Source organism: Rissa tridactyla, chromosome 11, assembly GCF_028500815.1.
Source record: "Rissa tridactyla isolate bRisTri1 chromosome 11, bRisTri1.patW.cur.20221130, whole genome shotgun sequence".
NCBI classification, from domain to species: Eukaryota; Metazoa; Chordata; class Aves; order Charadriiformes; family Laridae; genus Rissa; species Rissa tridactyla.
Window position 1 is genome coordinate 12,319,905 of NC_071476.1, and position 20,874 is coordinate 12,340,778.

Here is a 20,874-nt window from a genome sequence, read left to right on the forward strand (position 1 = left end):
ATAACTGCTTTAAAGCCAGTGAGTCACAACAGGGTCCATGTGAACCACGAGGTAGCCTGGAGGTGCCACAGAGGAGGACGGGGCTGTGGGTGTCCCAGGGAACTCAGCCCTCACCTTCTATCTTTTTTAAAAAAGCTGAGACCATGCTTTACCCTCTCTCAGCCTCCTCCATGCTGGCAGAGGTGGGAGGTAGCAGGAGAACCTCAGAAACCAGAGAACTGCAGAGAACTTCCCTTCCCACTTCTCATCCAAGGGTCCCACCACAGCTATCATTGTCAGACAGGAGAAATAAACCCATTTTCTATGCTCCTGGCCCCAGGGAGTCCCAGCTGGGTGCACGAACTGGTTCCCACATCCATGCTGTACAGCCATGGGGATGCATGGCTGCTCTGAGCTCCAGACAGGGGTTTCGGCAGCCCAGGCTGTACGTGTGACCCTCAGCAGCTCGAAGGTCCCTCACTCACAGTCACCTCCTTGTCCACACACTCGGCCGGAAGGTGGCCCTGTGGAGATGAAATGGGAGCTAAGGGAGCATGGCCCCAGTTTTCCCACCCGTTTTGTTCTCACTAGCGGTAAATAACTCAGCCGATGCGTTCGCTGGCGGGGAGCGGCAGAGTTTACCAGTCAGGAAACAAAACCATGATTATTGCCATAGAAACTGAAGCTTGAACGTGAAGCTCATCCAACAGGGCAGCAGGGAGAGATCATTGGACTTCTGTCTCCTATCAAAACTCATGTGCATGGCTTGGATTTGGAATACCAGAAAGTCACTATTAGAATAATTGTGTCATAAAATATCCAGATATCAAGAAACATTGACTTCTTTTGGGTTCCTAGGAAGAACTGAGCCAGGCCCTGGCCTGTGAGGGATGAGGGTGGTTAGTAGCACCACTGCAAAGAGCAAAGCTCTTTCCAATTAGGAAAGGAGGCAATTAAATCACAGCAGCTGAGGGATGCGGAGTCAGAAACATAACCTTGCTCTGCTTCATGGCTCCCTTTCCTGAGTGCAGAGGTGCAGTTTGTTTAGAGACTTCCCTCCTCCTTCCCATTTGAACTCGTTACAACAGCGGCTTTGCTCTGGGAGCTTACAGCATGGTTGAAGTTTCCTTGTAAGCTTACAAGCTCCATCTATAGGATAGTCGAAGAAGAGCCCTTTGGCTTCCCACTGATGAAAAAAGGGCAGAGAAGCTTCACTTAGAGATTCCAGTTTTGTTCTGGAAAACCTCCAGCATGCTTAGCATACCACATTGCAGAAAGTCACTGATTTCATCCTCGTTACTTCATATTTGGGTATAGCTTTCCTCTCCGGTTAAACCGTCTGTCCTCAGTCCCAGGACTGTGGAAATTGCTGGAGTCGTGGAGCTGCTGTTATTCCACACGGGAAATCTCAGGGATTTTCTAAAGAGCTCCTGAGCTGCAAGATTTCTGGGCTACAGCTGTGATGCCTTTAGGTTCTGATAGCCCACAGTGCCCCATGTACAAAAGTAAACAGTAGCGATTAACATGTCCAAATTGTGTAAATACAGCTGATTTAGCAAATCAGTTTCTCCTTAGCTTGGTGTTTAATGATTGCCAGCCCCAGCCCACACTTCACTGCACAGGCTGCGCCAGCAGAAGTAACGGCAGTCCACGGGGCTGGTTTTAAGGAGGAAACGCAAAAGGTGAAAGACTTTTCTGCCTCCTTTTGTGCAAAGTAGAATCCTTCTTGGCAATAAGGTGCGGTACAGACTGGGACTGTGTGCGTTTCCGAAGGAAGGAAAGGAAGGAAGGAAAGGAAAAGAAGGGAAGGAGGGAAGGAAGGAAGGAAGCAAGGAAGGAAGGAAGGACATACTTTGCAGGGCAGACGGAATGTGAGTGGATTTTTTTAAAGAGGTGATGGCAACTGACGCTGTGTCAAATCCTCTCTCTCATGTTGGAACTTCATCTTTGATTTGCACAAGAATTACAACTTCATTTTGGATACCCAGAATTCTTCTGGGAGAGGCATTGTGTCCCCAAAGAATGGATATGTTTTTTTCCTTTCTGCAGATCCATTCTGCTTTTAAATGCTGTTTTCTCCCCGCACGTGCACAGACCATAACCTTTGACATGTACTTATTAAAATATCACTTTCAAATAAATAAAAGCACAGGCATATCCAGTACTCGTTCCTTTCCCTATCTCAAGATTAATTTCCCATTTTTCCATCTAACGTGTCTGTCATTCGGGTATCTCCATAATCAAAAAAAAGCCCTCTTTCTTCCCTTTTATAGATTCACAGATATTAAAGTCTGAAAGAAATGTGTTCTCACCTCCTGGGCAGCTGACCTGAGTGTGTATGTAGAGTTGCACCTGTTTATTCCAATTATTTCATGCAAACAAGCTTTGCTTTTTGGTAGCTACTGCGGGAAAATCATTGCTCGGGTACTAAAGCACCCAGGTGTCCAGGGGTGCAACCCCTGCCCGATGCCTCGGTCGATCGTCCCCCTCACACAGCTCAGGAACGCAGTGGCACTGTAGGAACATCACTGCAGGACGTGGGGGCAGAAGCTCACCCACCCCGGGGAGGTGCAGTGGTGGCATGCGGTGGCATGTGTGGGCAGGGCACCACCGGGCATGGGGAGAGCGGGGCTGCTCCTGGTGCTCGTTCGTCCACTGGCTCCTTCGGGGAGGTGTTCGACAGCAGCTGGGGAGGGCGCCTGAAGGCTAAGGTAGAGCCAGTGGACGTGGTTGTGCACCAGGCAGGACCAGCGCCTCCTGGGGAAGTGTAATCTCTCTCCTGGCTTCAGCATCTGAATCCCTCCTCTACCCCAACATCTGCCATGCTAAACTGATGGGTTTTGTCTTTCTCTGTCCCACAGAGATCCCTGGGTGTCCAGGAATGGTGGAGAGCTGAATGGGCTGACCTCTCTTCCTCACCATCCTGAGCTCATGAGGGCTCTGAAGAGATTGAGTGAGAGCATGGCCTTGCTTCTCTGAGCCTGGGGATGCTGTGGGAAGTGATTGCCTTGGCAAATGTCTTCATCCCAACCCATAGCCCATCGTGCATCACCTGAAGGAGAAGCTGATGAAGGATAACCGGAGGACCAGGAAAGGCTCTACTAGCCTCGGAGGACACAGGTGGGGGACCGGCACTAAGAGAGGCACTTTGCAGTAGTCACTGCGTGTGAAACCGGCTCTGGAAAGGAGCTACAGGAGCCCTGTCAACTGAAGGAGGTGAATATCCAAATCACCACAAAAGGTGCAGAGGGTTTTCCCTGGCACAGCATCCTCAGAAAGCACTTTCAAAAGGGAAGGGGGGTATCAGGACCACGTGGCCGTCTCCAGTGGCTAGTTTGGAAGAGGCACAGCAAGGTCACTGCCTTACGGCCAGGTCAGGAGCCCAGCAGGACACGCTCACAGCCACCTGCCCACATGCCGGCTGGGGCTCCAGGCGGAACAGGAATCCGACCACGACCGAGAGAGAAGGAGCGTGGAAGATTGCTTTGACTTATTCTGTGCTTGTTTCTCCTTCTGGTGTCTTCTCTGTCTACCTCTTTTTCTCTCTAGGACTACGTGTACCGCGTGCGGGGCCCAGACCCTCACCAACAGGCAGCAGTATTAGCCCAGGACAAACCCTGCCCAGTGCAGGGCTGTTGTTGGACAGGGCTGACATTGCACAGTACAGACGTGGCGTGGCCTTCCCTTGCTCCTTTATGCCAGCAAATCTGCAACTGTAATGCCTGGACTTCAGACAGGAGAAAGGTTTGAAGCTGGCAATCCTGTTACTTGCAAAAAGTCGCATGCTAGCCACACTTGGGAGCCAAGTTTTAACACCTGAGCCCCAAAACATTATAGAGCAGCCATCCCTCTCCTGTAGCTGTGAAATGAGCGTGCCGGCAGGCTGCACACTCGGCTCCTGCATCTTGGATTGTGAAAAGGTCGTTCAGCAGAGAAAGAGACAGAGATGGCGGGAGCGACAGGGGCTCAGGCAGAAAATAGTAGGAAAAACTGATTCAAAACCATAGGACAATGTGGTGTCCCAGCTGCGGACCGTCGTGCCCAGCTGGGCAGCTGCAGGTCTCCGTTCACCCAGCTGCTCCCAGAGGCCTGGGCAAAACGTGCTGGTACCGAACTGTGCCGGGAGCCCCATCTCAGACCTTCTCCCTCGGGCTGCCAGCTGCAAACCCCCCCTCTTCCCTCATGTGCAATTGTATTTATTTATTTATTTTCTTGCTGCTTGATTCAAAGCTGCTAACAGAGCACCCTCCCCGCAAACATCCGCAGCCGGGAGAGGATGGAGAGAGGGATGCGTGCCGTGTCTGCGCGAGGGGAGTGGGCAAAGGGCAGGTGCGTGCTTCGAGGGGGCCGGATCCAGGCACGCGCACGGGGGGGTGCCTATGAGAGAAGAGGAAAAGGCTGCAGTTGAACCAGAAATACTTTCCCTGCGGTGAACGTGCGATTTTGATCTTTCAGGAATTAAGAACGGGCTGGGCAAGCCTTTGTTGGGCAGGACAGCAGCGTAGCAGTGGGCTGCATAAGCTCTGCAGTGCCCCTCTGGCCAGATTTTCTCCGTGCAGGGTATGTGTCTCTGTGCAAGTTGCTTGCCCAGATCGTAAGGTGCTTGCCTAGGTAGCAAGGTGCTTGCCCAGAGCTCCCAGCTGTCATGAAGCAAAATTACTGTGTGTACATCCCGGCTTTGGACACTCGCAGGGGGCCGTATGCCCAGCCAGGCAAGTTCCCACCAGAGGTTTAATACCTGTCAGCCTTTTCTGCTGTGTCCAAAAGAGATATCCGTGCACAGACCCATTTAACGCAGCCACTTTGAGATGGGCAGACACGAGCCTCTCTAGGCAGCGCTGTAACGGTTCATGCTCAGCCTTGGCTGTTCTGACCCATTTTGCAAAAAAACTGGCAGCATCTGCTCATGGTCAGGTATCCCATTTTATGGAAAGCCTGCATGTCCTAGTGCAGAGGGGCACCATTTCTCTGGGACAGGGGGGGTCTCCCATGCCCCACTGTTCTCCTGCAGCTCCCACGCTCAGGATGGGGACAGGGTGCCCAGGCATCCCTTGGCAGGGCTCCCGGCTGCTCCAGGGGAGCCTGGCTTCTCCCATACCCTTCCCTCTGAGATGCCCCACCAAGGCTTTGTCCAAACCTGCTGAATGGAAATATTTCCCAACCAAAACCTGTTCCTCAGGAGATTCCTGGCTGGCTCTAGTCACTTATTTTGTACTGGAAACACTGCCCTTGGGATTAGTTTTCAGGTTAAAGACACGCATGGGATCGTTGTAGTTCTTTTTCTCACAAATCCTCTCGTGTGCGAGAGCAGGTTGCAGTAAGTGAAATGGATACACTTGCTCTGATAACGTGCCAGCGTGGCCCAAAAGCAGTGACCTGCTTATTGCTGATTGCTTCCTTGCAGAGTTGTAAGAGTTGGAGACAGAAGAGATGTGTTACAAATCCATCTGCCTATGACCCTTCAGGCTCGTTCCATGTATTACATTTACCGGTGGTGTGCTGGGTCTATTTATAAATGCCCTGACACCAGGGTTCTTGTGCTGTCCTTTGGGAGATTGCTCTGTATCCAAGTCAGGAGCTGCTACTAGTATTCCACCTGCATTTCCTCCTGAAAACTTCATTCCATTATTCCTAGTGATGCTCTTCAAATACCTGCTGCTCATGATGTCCCGGTCAGTCTCTACCACTTGACCTGTGCTCCTCTTTCCTCCTCCAAGAACCTCTCTGGCTCCCTGATCGCTGCTGCTCCCTGTCTTTTCCGTAGCTCGGCACAGAATGAGCCGGTTTGTTAATTCAGCTGGTTTATCAGGGATCCCTACCCACTGGTGGAGCAGCCGGGATCTCCGGCAATGCCCGGTCTCCCCAGTGGTTGTGGAGCTGCTCTCCCTCATTGCAAAGCACGTGGGATGCAGGAAAGGGGCAGGCACACAGATGTGTCTGAAAGCGGACCCGTGTGGCAATGAGCACAATGACCCGTGTGGCAATGGAGCCAGCGCCTGCTGGGGACAGCACGTGGCAAAGTCTCCATCCCAGCAAAGCCCAGGCTGAGCAATGGAGGCGGGTGATGCTCCAGTATCGCCTGCGCAGCTGTACTGGGGATCGGTGGGGGGCAGAGGCAGGGAGCTATGGTCTCTCCTGCCTGGAAATCGTATCCGTGAGCTGGGGCTGCAGCTCCGCAGGGAGGGAGCCCCCCGAGCAGCGCGGGGGCTCGGCAGGCTCAGGGACACGTGGAGCGCTTGCTTGGGGAGTCTTTGTGTACAGCTCGGCTGGAGCACCGTTGTGATTGTAAAAGAGCTCTGTTCTTCTCACCGAACAAATTGTTCCTACAAATAAAAGAATGAAAAGTCCTCCTCTCCCCACTCTTCTTTTTTACGCTATTCATCGAGCGGCGCCAGAGGAAGGGATGGTGGGAGCAGAGTGGCTGTGCTCCCACGGGGGCCAGGGCAGCTCGTGGGGAGGCGCCGGGGCTACCCGGGGCAGAGGCTGGATGCAGGCAGGATAGCCAGGGGAAGCCAAAGCACAAAGTGCACCAGAGCAGGTTGCAGGGCCTCTCCACGAAGCTTGCCGATGGGTGACGGGTTGCAGTATCTCCAGGCACTGTGGGAATGGGGCTGTGGGACAAGGCTAGAGAGGAGCTGAGGAACAGCAAGGCAGTCCGTGTGGGTACCAGTCCTGCAGGTGCTGTGGAGCAGAGCAGGAGGAGAACAGGTCAAAGAAAACGAGGAGGGGAATAAAAGACAAATGAAAGAGGGTGCTGAGTCTCCCAAGTGTTTCACAGGATGACAACAGAGGAATCTGGAGTCTCCTGCTCCAGTGTGTGGTCCCGAGAGCTGGTTCTTCGCCCAAACTTTGCATCAGTGACAGAGCAGAAGGCTCCTTAAATCCTCCCCTCCGTCCCCAGCTGTTCTCCCCAGTGACGTGGGGCAGGGTGGCAGTGGCAACATAACAGCTTTTCAGAAGCAATTGTCAGGGGAAGAATTTGGCCCCCAAACAACGGAAGAATCAAAATGACACATTTCCAACAGAATGCCTGATTAGACAATTAATCATCCCAATCTAAAACATTGGAGGGCCTGGAGTGCCCTAATGCATAAAAATGTTGGAGGCAGTGGTTGCGCTATGTCTGTCAGCAGCCTGTTCTCTGGCTGCCGGTGAGCGTGGGGCTTTCGGCATCACTCACGCTGCAGGTCCCCTCGGCATGGGCACCCGTCCGCTGGTGGGACCTGCACGCAGAGCTGCCAGGGGAACTCGGTATGTCTTTTATCAAGGAACAGAGACAGCCTTGAACTCCTGCATAACTGCATGCAGGCCTACATGGTGCCATACCTCCATTTTTTAGTGTGACTGCGAACCACAAAACCTCAGCATCTCTTCCCTGCTTTCTAAGGACGTTTCCAAAGTCACTTATGGCTCAGACGCTTATGTGCTGGCCACGTGCAGACCCAAGTACCTACACATCCACATTAGAGAGGCTTGTCTAACCTCTGCAGGCCTCCAGCAAGTTAACGGCGTGGATTTTCTCCATCTCCCAGACTTTGTATCTGGCTTTACTGAGCTCTGGGGTCAGCCCTGGGTTTTGGGACTGGATAAATTGTGAGCCTTATTTGCCAAGAGCACACGCAACACCACTGCCTGCAGACATCCCAGGATAATTGTGTCCAAATATCTTTCTAAAGTTCCTAGAGCTTTAAAGCAATCCGGAGAAAAGAGCCGTGAGGAGATTATTGCAGCACGTAACTGCAATAAACCTTTTCTTCATCCTTTCATGGTTAGAGGTATGAACATGAATTATGGCAACTTAAACCTCTTGAGAGCAGCCTGTAAAATCGCTTTCCCAAATGGCTGGTAAAGAACCTCGTTAAGCTAAGATGTCAGCGCTCGCAAATGCTGCTGTCTGAATGGAGCTATTTTACGAGTCAGTTTAATCCTTCCAGGAATCAAACGACCCCTTTCCACCCACACCGAGCAGCAGATTCCCCCTTTGCTCCTTGTTTTCTGACCTGTTTGTTCATTCGAGGCTCTGGCACCGTCACCTCTTGCAGCAGATGAGATGCCTCATAACTTGCAAATGTAAACAGGTTAAAAAACTCCCCATCTGGTTAACTTTCATGCTACCTGGCAAATGGCAGAGGCTACAGAGAAGTCGGAGGCTTTTCGTGGGCAGCCAGCAGCAAAACAGGAAGGAAAGAAATCTTCGCTTGCTCCAGCTGCAACTTTTAGGGTGGTTTTGTCGGCTGCCTCGCAAGCAGGGCTCCCCGTCCCCAGAAACCCTTGTGGGACGGCTTCCTGCAGTGCCCTTTTGCTTCTGGGCATGGATTTTCCTGGAGGAATGAGGAGGACTGGGGGGACCGTGCCCTCAAGGGTGGCTCAGTTCCCCCACCGACCCGAGAGCCACGGTCCCTCCCAGCCGCAGCCACGTCTTCTCATTCAACGGTCCTCCATCTCTTAGCATCCTTTTAAAAATCCAGGTACCGTCCCTGCGTTATTTGCCTTCTGGAGGATGTGTCCCTTCCCCGGTCATGCTTCCCTGGCTGGACACCAGCCCGAAGGGTGCTGCTGCCACGGCACCGATGTTATTCCTGAGCCTCTTCGGACAGCCCCCCCCGCCCCAGCGGGCGCCGCTCTGCCTTCCCGAGGCAGAAGCTGATTTCTGGGTCTCCCAGACACATTTGCTTCTATAGGCACAAATCCCAGTAAATGTTGGATTAAATAACTTCGTGCTGCTAATTTACCATAATTTTTATTACTATGGGAGAACGTTTAAATCCCAGATGCTCTGTTTTGGTCTCCATGGAAATTGGTAGAAGGGGTCACCTTTCGATTGCAGAATCCTGATGCTGAGGGGAATGGTTTTGCCTCATCGGCTGGGGAAGTGATGGGGGCTGGGTTATTTGTCTGCTTTTCTTTTTGTACGTGTCTGTCAGTGAAATTCATAATGAAAATGTGAATCTGCACAGACCAGGCTGTCATCCGACAGCAGGAAACGAAAAACAGGAAGAAGGGGTGTTACAGAAATGGAAATTACGGTAATTAAAACACAAAAAATAACAGCAAAATATATCCGGGCATTACAAACGCCAGGCTGGTTTATCGATGCTGCTGCTCTAAAGGCTATTGTGACTGGAAACTGAAAGAATAGAGAAATATCTAGTGCTGTTGTTAACCATTAACTATTTTGCTGCTGGTCTTGACGGCAGCCTGCCTAGGGAGCCTGTGTTTTTCAGAGTTAATCCTCATTCAGAGCCCACCCAAGCCAATGGACAGGCTGCGTGAGCGTCCAGGGCTGCAGGTGACTATTAACTGGTGTTTGCAACGGCAACAGCAACCAGGCAACTGAAGCTCCACGGCTCTGGGCATCGCACCAGCCATGGGGGAAAGGTTCTGGTCCTGCAAAGCTCAAGATCTTAATAAGTAAGAGGGGGTCAGTAGGAGAATAAAAGATTGGCAGAGGGGACATCTCAGGGGTAGCAAACAGCATCTAAGTGCATACCCTGGTTGGGCAGAGGTCAGCTAAACGTCAGGAAATTATGACTATCCTATGCTAGGATAAACTGCCTCTCTAGGCGGGCTATTTTTCTACCAAGATTACAAAAGCGCTTTGGAGTAGCTCAGCTGGAGACATCTGCATCTGGTCAGACAAATCCTGCCCCCTCGCTCTGCTCTCCGCAGCCTTTTTTTCAATGGCCCTGCATTGGTTCAGTAATGGGGACCTGGCTCTACAGCAGAGGTGCATTTTGCCCTGGGGTGCTGCCTTCCCAGGGCAGGGAATCCAGCAGTGCCCTGCTCTGGGGAACTGCACGTTCCCGTCCGCATCCCTGCACGCCCCTGGCTGCTCTGCAAGCCCGGCCGGAGCATCAGCTGCTGCCTCTTGCCAGAAACATGTGCAAAAATTGTAGAACCAGAAAGCAATTGCACAACAAGCACCAAGCTTACAAAGGCAGATTTTTTTGGGGGAAGGTTCTGTTGTTGTTTTTTTTTTTAAAAATGGGGATTATTTGCCATCTTTGAAAAATCATTTCAGATGTTTCTTTTTAAAAAACAAATGTCACATCTCTATTGCCACATTCTTCCCCTTCCGCTTCTAACGCGGAGTACACTGACCCACCGACTGTTCCACTTTCTCCTACCCTCCGTCAGCTGGAGAAGTTTTGGAGCTATTTTTTTTTTAAACAATAAAGGAGGGGGAGGGGAAAAATGAGAACCCTTGGCTTCATCTAGACAAGTGCATTCAGGGACAAAGTAAACGAAGAGGAAATTAAATTTTTCAGTTTTCTTTTATCATCAAAACCAAAGCAAAATGAATGCGTCAATCCAAAATTAAGTTTGCCACGTTTCAGAGATACCCCTATGAAAGTGTAATCAGAAATGACAGGTTTTTGGAGAAAAAGATGGTTTTGATGGAATCTGACTCTTTGATCCCCAAAATTGTCACTAACCAGAGTTAAATGGCACGTCCAGCTCTCCATCCTGTGGCTGTAGCTGTGTACTTCACATTGGTCCTTGTACAAACTGCAGATGGTTTTGGTAAACGGCTTGAGAACCCTCCTTGGCAGTCGAGCCCTCATGCCGCACAGAGTCATAGAGTCAGAGTCATAGAATGGTTCGGGTTGGAAAGGACCTTAAAGATCACCTAGTTCCAACCCCCCTGCCCTGGGCAGGGACACCTCCCACCAGACCAGGTTGCTCCAAGCCCCGTCCAGCCTGGCCTTGAACACCTCCAGGGATGGGGCAGCCACAGCTTCTCTGGGCAACCTGTTCCAGTGTCTCACCACCCTCACAGTAAAGGCTTTCTTCCTAACATCTAAATCTCTCCTCTTTCAGTTTAAAACCGTTACCCTTTGTCCTATTGCTCCACTCCCCCATAAAGAGTCCCATCAGTGTGATTTTTGGCAGGTCAGGAGGAAGAGAGGGAGCTCTTGCTCACCCTCCTGTGCTGCCACCGGCACCCCAGCCTCTGATGCATCCCAGGTGCGCCCTGCAGCAAGCCATGGGATAATGGCAGAGAAGTTACGCTGGGTTTGCCGATGGCTGGGGGGATGGAGGGCTCCGAGCAGCCCGGTCGGCCGTGGCGGCTCCAGGACAGCACCTGTTGCTGTTGAAGCTGTGCTCAGTGCAGGGGGCTCAGTGCTATTTTTGGAGCGTGCTTGAGGGCAGGAAGGATTAGCATGCCCCAAATGCAGAAGAGCCGGGCTTGTTATGAACAGAGAGGGCTCAGCTTTGCTCAGCAACAAGGTCTGCCGCAGCTTGGGGCAGGAAGGGATAACCTGGACCTCCTTGGGCATGGAGCAAGTTGGGAGCAAGATGCTCAGAACTCACCACCAACAGCAATGGGGACAATTATGGCACGTTTGCAGCAATCCTGGGATGGCTGAAAGGTGCCGGCCAGAGGCTGAAGCTTCTCTACTCACATGATGCTGAGCAGAGTGTTCTGCATCTACACCAGACTGGGGTACAGGAGAGAGACACAACCCCTAGATGGGGGCTTGAGGGAGGGAAGTGGGAAGAAGAGACGCTTTTTCTAGGATCAGGAGGTTGACTGAAAAGGGGCAGTCATTTCACAGATCAGAAAAACCAACAGAAGAACTTTGCAGGAGAGGATTTTCTTGTGGGTAGGAGCCAGATCATGTGGTGGCACCCATTGGATGCCAGAGGAGCTCCAAAGCTGACACCCTTAATAAAGATAGATACACCGGCAGGGCAAGTCCCTGGAAAGCTTTCAAAGAGTGTTGTTTTCATCCTGCTGCAAACATGCCACTTCTTCTGCCACCTGGAGCCCCGACTCTGCCGGCAGCCTCCCCTCTCTCTCTGGGTGCTGCAGGGAGTGGGGACCATTAGCCCATACGATGCTCGTGCCAAGTCCTGAAGCCTCATCAGCGCTACTTTCTGTGTGGATAGGGCATTCTCCACCTTTGGGCCCCCAGCAGCTGAGGTGCGTTTCTCCCAGCCAAAAGCATTGCTCAAAAAGGGATGGATAAAACATAGCACCAGTGAGACCAACAAAGGCAGTGGGGTTGGGCAAAGGAGATGAAGCAGGCACAGGGAGGCTGAAAGCAAAACAGTTCTGAGGCAAATGCCCTGAAACCTCAGGAGAAGCCCATGGTTCTGGTTCTGTCCCCATTTTCTTCTTCTCTGTAATTGATTTATAAGATGTACTTGTATAATGGATGCACACCCAGAAAAAATAGTGGCCACCGCTCCACAGCCCTGCAATGCAGTGCTGGCGGGGTGATAGAAGCAGCCAGGTTTATCTGCAAGATGCCTCTGCAAACGTGTCACGGGAAAGATTTCAGCAGATGCAGAGCTGGGGAATCACAACTGCCGCACTTCGACTTCAGCACATGGAGAAATCCGGGATACTTCTCGGGAATAAGAGAACAAGCCTGTCCCCAGAATAGAAATGAACACCCATTTCATTAGTTAAGACTTCCCTGTGCTTATTTAAGCATCGATTCCCGTGGTGGTTGCGCGCTGTATAGCGCTGATTAACAATTACAGAATGTACCAGACCAGCATCTCCACGGCACAGCTGGGGATTGCGGAGCCGACCGGGGCGATGCCGTGTCAACCTGACGGCTGCATCTCCAAGGTTACTTTTAATCGGAAACCACTTGCTGGATAACTTTGGAGGAAGCAAACATGTTTTTAAAGTCTGTTTTTTTTCTTTGCTGTGAATTCCTCTTAGCTCAGCACTCCATAGCTGCCTGATGGAGCAACTGCCTGAGCGGTACCTCCCTTTCTAACTCTCTTTTGTCTTCTTGCTCTTCTCCTTCTAGCGGAGAATGTATTTCCTCAAAGCCCACCCACACCTCCATTTCTTTGCCACAGGCCGCAGAAGGAGCCTTCCAGCTCAGTGTTGATCCCTGCAGTCTTCTACATAGCTGGTGAGAAGAAACAGTGTCTCTGTCTATTCATAGGCACATCCTCCAGGACATTTCATGTCCCCTCCTGCCCATCCAACGACATCTTAGGCGCTTCTGGTCCCAAACTCCACGCATTTGTCCTAAAAGCTGAAGAGGACCCATTTGGGGTTGATTTGTCCTGCCCATTGGGAGATGAGCTTCCAGATTCAGCCAGATGAGGGTATCAGAGAGCAATGCAAGGGGGGGCTTTCCTCCACCACGCTGCCTTCCTCCAGCCTTACCACCTTCCCAAGGCTGGGGAACCAGCCTGTTCTGTGCAGCCTAATGGCTCCCCTGAATGAATTTGGATCAGCTTAAAATACAGCATGGCTCTCTGGGTTTGAATCCTGCTCTATTATTAACTTGGCTGAGGAACAGGAAAATCTTGTGCATTTGCCAGGGCTTGCTCACTTTGTGTGTTCCCCATCTTCCCCTGGGACATCAGGTGCCGCTATCAGGGACAGGATATTGGTGGCCTCAGTGCAAAGCTAGTGTCAAGTCCTCCTCTCCTACAAGCTGTCCTTGTCCAGAGAGGAGCCTCCATGCAGTACCAGAGTTGTTTCCTATCTCCCATCGGGCAGGGATTCGGACTGCAGGAGCCTGTATCCACGGAGGTTTGAGTGCGTGGAGGTCCCAGCAGCTCACTGAGTCCTCCTGGCCTGCCTGCAACACCGCTGCTGGCTGTGCTAATACTGCATGGGGAACGCTGGCATTCCCAGAAAGTCCAATAAAATAATGGCCTCATCACTATTCGTTCCTTCAGTGCGGACTCTCTTGTGCCCACATGAATCCTAATGCACTGATAGGGTATTAATGTGGGTGCCCTGGGCGTCCCTGAGGAACCGGCACTGACACGGAGTGTTAATAGCCCATCTTCATTTCCACTGAGAAGTTGTTACACGTGGTGCACACCGACTTTAACCTGCTCCGAGCAAGCCCTTCTTCCAGGCTGCGGTTTGTTTCTGCTGACGGTAAAGACCGGCTGCAGCGGGGCAGAACGCAGCGGTCCCACAGGGAGCCTGGCACGGAGGTGACATGGGCATGCCGGCACTGCCCACGCCTGGAGCAGCAGATGCCTGATGGAGAGTCCTGAAGAAGGGGTTTGTACAGGTCCCTGTACACATCCAACAACATTTCCCCATCTCTTTTAGCTTCCCCAGCACAAATCTCCCTTAAACCAATCCATGGTGCCTTTACTTGCAGTCAGGCAAAGATCTGCCGTCCCGCCTGCCCGGGCAGGCAGTGCTCTGCAGAGCAGCGCTGGGTACGGCCAACAGCACGGATCCCCATCCCCAGACAGAGGAAGGGAGGTTCATCCCCTGGTTGCTCAGCTCATGCCCTGTTTGTGGTCTGAAACCCAGGGTCTGGCGCTCTGCTGCAGCCCAACGTGCTGAGCTTCCTCCCTCTGATCCGGGCAGGCAGCTGCGATGTGAAAATGAGGTAGCTTTAATTAACCTCAAAAAAAAAAAAAAAAAAAAAAAAAAAGGCAAACGGTTTCTCTGGGGAAGGAGAGAAAAAAGAGAATTTGTACTCCTGGTTACAGAACTGCTCCTTCCAGCTGAAGGATGTCTGGGGCAGCGGGGAGATGGGAAAAAAGATTTGAGAAGAAAGACATCAAGAGAGACCTGGACTTGGAGATGAAACGTTGAATAGAGTATATTTTACACTTAAAATGCCTGCTGCTGCTGGAACCCAGGCTGTTAATTGGATTGACAGTCCTTTTGATCTTAGATATATGTCTCCTGGCTGATTCATGCTGAGACATCCTTCTGACCTTTTGAATATTCAGCTTTTTGGGGAGAAGCAATCGGGGAGCAGCTTTCTTTTAACTGACTGAGCAATAAAGCGGTCGCTGTAGCAGTCCTCCTCATTTCCGTCAGCGTGATGTGTCAATACCTGACTAATGAATGTAGTCAATAGCTGAGTAACTTAGCCTGACGAGAGCATGACCCTACCCCAGGAAGACGGTCTCCCATGAGCAGCAGTGCCAGGCGGGCAAGTGAGCAGGACCAGGCCTGATGGGACAGGTGACAGCTGTTGGTCCAGGTCTTCATCAAAGGCGACTCCATAAAGCAGGTGTTGAGATTGGCTCAACTCAAAGCTGGGGACCATCCATAGCAGCAAGGTGAGGACAAGGCAATCGCACCAGCATCAGCCCAGACCCGTGGTGCTTCTTGTGGATGCAGGGCACAGACGGAGCCCCGGGAGCATGGCTGCCACCTGCAGCCCTCTTCCTCAGACAGGGAGGTGGGTGGCAAGCCCGCAGCACCTCAAGGGAGAGGGGTCTTGTCTTCACTAGCAGCCCTGCTGTATAGCCCTTATGCAGACGGGTCTCTCCGTGGCACTGTCATGTTGTCCCCTGGCACGGCATTTACAGCACGAAGCTTCCCCTCATGTCTCTAGGGGGGACCGGGGAGCTGGCAGACTTGCCTGTCCTCTTGGTGTGTGACAAAGGTTTGTTTGTCATGGGAGCTCCTAATGAGATCCATTAATGTTCCCCTGGGAGAGACTGAGACTAAAGTCTTTGGGAGATAAATAGAGCTTCTGCCAAGCTGAAGGGATTTCTTTTTCGCTACAGCAATTTATCCTTCACGGCTTTTTCCAGTGTTTATTGCCTGGCTTGTCTTCTTCTGGAACAGAAAAACTCCGATGTGAGAACTTCTGCAGGAGCTCTGCAGGCTGGAAGAGTGCCCCTTTCAGGGGTGCTGTACCCATATGTATAGAGGCACCTGTTTCTTGGGAAGCTGCATCCAAACGGGATCTCGCCTCTCATTTACACAGGTGTAAATCCACCCTCACTCAAGCCCCCACAGGGCTGAGACACAGCCAGGCCCCCAGAGTTCCTAAAGCTCCGTTTTTTTCCTGGAAACCTCCCCTGCTCAGGCTCCCCCACGACCTCACATAACCCGGTCCCAGCTCCCGGGGACCCTTCTTGGGGTGGTATTATTAGAGGGGAGAAAAAGGAGCCTGACTCACCAGGTCCTGCACCTGCGTCTGAATTTCCCTCCAGACTGGCTAGCAGGGAATGCAGGTTCATGTCAGGGCTGTTTTTCCATCCCCTTTTCGGGGTTAATCTCTCCAGGGCAGTGCCCATTGGAGGAGGCTCCCTGACTCTGCCCCGCTGTGGGCAAATGTCTGTCTGATGACAGAAGTGCCCTTCACGCCTGCCTGTGACCTTCATCTGCTGCAACCTGGTCCCTCCTGCGCCCAGGGCAGGTAGCAGGGGGTTGGAGCCCGGAGAGGAACAGCAGCAGCACGGGCAGAGGTGCTCAGTCCTCCCACCCACCCGCCGCTCCGGTGGGGACTGCAAAGGGACCAGCAAAGAGCCCTGCCGCTTTCTGCCAGAAACAGATGGACAAAGCTCAAGCTTCACCCATACGGATCTCCCTGTTTTCTTCCGTTTCCCTCCACCCTCAACAGTTTCAAAGCCAAAGCAAGGAAAACCAACAGGAGTCCCGAGTGGGAAATTTCCTTCTGGCCCTGGATGCAGAGGGTTGAGACATGTCTGTATTCCCTCCTCAAGTGCGGCGATAAATTTCCGTGGAAGATATATTTCTGTCTTTTGGTGATTAGTGCAGCCTTCAGCAGCATAAATTGCTTCTGCTGATGCAGCAGAATTTATAAGCAAGAGGATCATTTACTACATGAAGAACTGAACCACAGGTCTTTCAACCCTCCCCATAACAAAATTAAATGGATGCAAGTGGTCATTCCCCCCGTGACAGGGGCTCCCTGAGGGCTCCTCCAAGCAGCTGGGATGGGGAAAGACATCCCCAAGCAGAAATCTCCAGAGGGGCTTATTCCTGAAGCAATACCAGCCGCAACAATACCCTAATGATCCGGTTGGCGTATGAAACGCAGAAGAAGGGTCAGAGGAGAGTCACCACCCCCTGCCTGGCTGCCAATGCAGTTTGCAGAACAGATCGAGCGCCCTGGCCATGGCGCTCAGCCTTGCTCCTGCCTGGAGGCCTCTGGTTAGAGAGCAGCTTCAGGGTCACCAGCAGCATGGGAGGAATGCATGGGTCATCAGGAACACCTAACGGAGAGACAGATGTAGGACCACAGAATTGCCTAGGTTGGAGGAGACCTTTCAGATCGTCTAGTCCAACCATTGACCTAACACTGACAAAAACCATCACTAAATTATATCTCTAAGCACTATGTCTACCGGTCTTTTAAATACCTCCAGGGATGGTGCCTCAAACACTTCCCTGGGCAGCCTGTGCCAATGCTTAATAACCCTTTACAGTTTTGACAAAGGATAGAGAAAAACAAACTCCTTCAGCTGCAACTCTGCAGCTCAGGTCATCTAGCAGCTCCTCCACCAAGCTGCATCAGAGGCAAACCAAGGCTTTATACCGGGGCAGCCGGTGCTGCCTTCCCTCCATTCCTGCCAGCAGCCACTCATGCACAGATGAATCTCTAAATTCTCCACAGCTGGTCTTAATCTACAGCTCTAACTGCTGTGGAGGAAATGGAAGCTGGTGCTCTTTCTAAAGTAGTTCTGCAGGTGGGGAAAAGAAAAATGCTAATGGTAGAGCTCTTAAATCCAGCTCAGAGGCAAAGGTGGGGGAGAAATGCTGTAGGGATAGGGAGAAAGGTGGTCTTAGAAGGAAGCATTTGTCCTTTGCTCCTTGTGCGTCTGGAGTAGGGGCTGTTACAGGAATGGATGCGCTGCTGGTGTTTGTGGAGCTTGTGCTGGTAGTGATGGTTGTTCTGGCCTTCCTCCCTCCCTCAGAGAAGGTGAGCTCGGAGAGGGGGAAGAAAGGGTGGGAGAAACTGGGAGGATGCCACTGCTGCCAGGATGAGAGTTAATTGCTTAGAAAAAAAGTAAATTTGTTTGGTTTTTTTTTTCTATGTCCTGGGATTTCTGGGTGCTTTCGTTGCCTGCTCATCTCCAGATGCCTTTAAAGAGAGCTGAAAACTGGGCTCAGCAGCCCCGTGTTAGGTGGCTGGAGATGTACTTGCTGGTAGGTAGGACTCTATTGGAGCCCTCATTAATCAAGCCATCTCTGGGAGTAGCTTTGTTATTGAACCATCAGTGTGTGACTGGCTACGGTCTTGAGCTCCCTATCCAAAACCACTAGGGGTTTTGACAAATCCCACTCCTTGGCATAAAAAGCTCCCCAGAGCATCTTCCTGTATCTAGTCTGAGAGAAGAAGAAAAAGCCTGAATTTGCAATTACAATGATGGAGGCTGAAAGCAGAAGGTGGATAATATATTCAAAGCCAGCTCACAGCATGGCTGCAACAGTACTTGGGGTTAACTGAGCTGGTCAGGCATCTCCTAAATGAAGAGGTGACTTCCACTGTGCTGGGAAGCAGAATTTCTAAAGAGAAGGTTTGAGTCTGATGAAGCCTTGGAGTCGATAATGGGACAAGAACAAAAAAGAGGCTCTGACATTACATCGGATTAATTGTGACATAACTTTGAAAAGTGTGTTCTTGGCTGCCTGATCCACACGTTTGATGAGAAATTGTACATCTACACGTCACCAAAAGTTCATTTCACACGCAAGTCACAGCAGGATCTTTCTTGAGCTGGAAGGATTCCTCCTGCTTTTATATACAGAGCACTTAACATTTTTGCCTTGTAGTCTGTGTTTTAAAACGCACTCTGTTGCCCTGTTATGTTTTTTTTTTCCTCCGTGTTATCCTGGATGAAGCAAAGCACATTGCATCTGCAGCACTCCAAACCACCGCTGGCTCTGTAGGGACAGGCTTTGCTGGATCCAAAGCCCAACTGCCCCTGTAGAGGTGCCTGAGGTGAGTGTAGCTCATGCTGCTCAAAACCAGGGAACTGTAACCTGTGTCAGTAATAAGGGAGAGGAAAAGGTGAGGTAGTTCCAGAAATAGCTCTGGTGGAAGAGCAAACCCAGTCATTCCTGCCCCTACCCTGACGTGGTGGGTCCGAGCCAGGCTAGACTCCCCCCCAGGGCATGAAGGCACAGGTGTTTCAGCCTCTTGGTGGTCTTGCCATCAAGACCCACATCTGAAACTCAAAGCCTTGCACTTTGGCAAGTCAGAACCTAACTGCTTTGGCCTGTTTCTATGTAACCGTCACACGAGCTATTTCACTGCATTTGGAGAAGCCTTCATGCGCAGACACTGGACTCGTTCCCCTTCTCACCCTGGCTGGCTCTGCCCAGGGGAGAAGAGAACAGCTCAGCTTTGCAAGGTGGCTCTCCAGGAGGAGACCTAACCCCCCTCCTGTCGCTGGGGATGGGCAAAGCTCAAGGTGTGCTGCTGGGCCCAAGACCTGCAGGTGGAAGTTGCACAGAGGATGCCAAAAATAAACCCGCAGAGTCCATGCTGGGGCTGTGTGGGACGAGGGGGCTCAGAAAGCCACTTTCTCCTGCAGGCTTTTCACTAAAACTGCAATTTCCATGTGCCCTGCTCCCAGAGACCTCATTTGACATGATGTGAGCTCAGTGCGGAGGGGAGGGGGGGCACCAGGCGGGAGGCCTCTGTTTCCTAAAATAGCACTGACAGGTGCCCTTAATATCCTGGCTCCAGTGTGACACCACCGAGCAAGGGCCATTAGAGATCCCGAAATGGATTTCATCTCGTTGAGTCTAACCAGACGTAACCCCGAACCTCCGGGTCACTTTTATTTGTCCATCTTCTATCAGGCGTGGAGGCTTGAGAGCCGAAACACGCCCATGCCCACGCGTGCACAGCAGTCATCCCACTGCTAACGCACGTAGCCTTGGCCTGGAGCGAGCGTGCGGTGTGTCCCTGTGCCACCCTCCTGACCAGGCAGCCCCACAAAACGCTGGTCTCTGCTGCTCCCCGCGATGGACCCGTCTTGCTGAGTTGCAATCTGTCTTCCCTCTGCCGCTTCTCGTAGGGTTTCTGTTCTTTGTCAGGTCAGGGGCTTTTTTACTGAATCTCTGATTTCACATCCTCTTTTTCAGCTGTCACTAGCTCGTAGCAGCTCAGCAATTTCACTGTTGTGTTCTCTCCTTGTTTTTCCTTTTTTATCTTGTGTGGTCGAGCCCTCACATGCTGTCTCACTTAAAGACGAGAAATAAATACCATGACAGCTCTCGGTAAAACTATGCCCCTGTTCACCTATAGCTACTGCCCCAAATATGTGCAGCCGTTGTATCCTGCTGGTGCTACATGGAAACTGTTCCTCCTTCAGATTTAAGTCTGGACGTTTCCTACGGAGGCTGGGACTCTGGGATGGATGGACAGTGTTTGGATGGATGGACTCCTGACGAACTATTGGAAGGCAAAACTGCCCAGTGTGTTGCACTGGGGTTTTGGGGATTTTTTTTTTTTTTTTCCCAGCGCTGCCAACAGGCTGTTGGCAACATCAACTAAATCACTTTGTTCTGCATTTTGTCTTCTGGCTTTCTTTGTAAAGGCATGGAGTTCTCTCCAGGACAAGCACCAGGGTTTGTAATTGTTATTCTCCCTGTATAGGGAAAGGGAGCCCTGGGGATGCCATCCACAGATAGGGACTTTGCAGTTGTCTGCCTTGGCCGAGACCTGTTCTGTCCCCTGTCCTGTGGTTTCTGGTCTCTTTGCGGGATCTGCAGGACCTGCTTTGCTTGTGAGGGCTGCAGGGGAGAGGGGACCGGAGGTGGCGGTGGGGTGTGCAATGTGTCAGTTGTCTGATTAAGCAGGAGGATGCGAATCCTTCAGAGATGGAAGCTTTTATTAAAAGGCGAGAGGGTAATTCTTCATTTGCAAAATGACACGATGTTCCACCAGGCAAAAAAAAAAAAAAAAAAAAGACCAGCAAAGTAACTGAAAACAACCCACCCAACCTCAAAACGGTAAATCCAATCAAGCTTTCCTGTTAAATGCAGGCTTTGAAGAACATTGTATTTAATCATTAACAGTGCTGAATCGATATGAATAATCTGAAGCGACTCTGAGCAGCCGGGGCAGTTTATGTTTACAAAGAGATGAATATTGATGCAGCCATCGCAACTGCTGCCCAAAAGCTGCAAAGCCCGCTCCCCTACATGGAGGTGGTGGTAGA

The 20,874-nt window shown here is 51.4% G+C and overlaps 1 protein-coding gene across 2 annotated transcripts in view; it reads left to right on the top strand.

The window, feature by feature from the left end:
- Nucleotides 1-6,978, top strand: part of ADRB2 (adrenoceptor beta 2) — a 37,066-nt gene extending 30,088 nt beyond the window's left edge. Inside the window, exon 2 of one of the 2 annotated variants that reach the window (XR_008468866.1) lies at nt 2,841-6,978. Coding sequence is in view for 1 of the 2 variants with exons in the window: in XM_054217503.1 (XP_054073478.1) it covers nt 2,841-2,875 (35 nt within the window). In the remaining variant the exon portion in view is untranslated. The remainder of the gene's footprint in view (nt 1-2,840) is intronic. The other variant, XM_054217503.1, reaches the window with a different exon arrangement.
- Nucleotides 6,979-20,874: the final 13,896 nt, after the last annotated feature.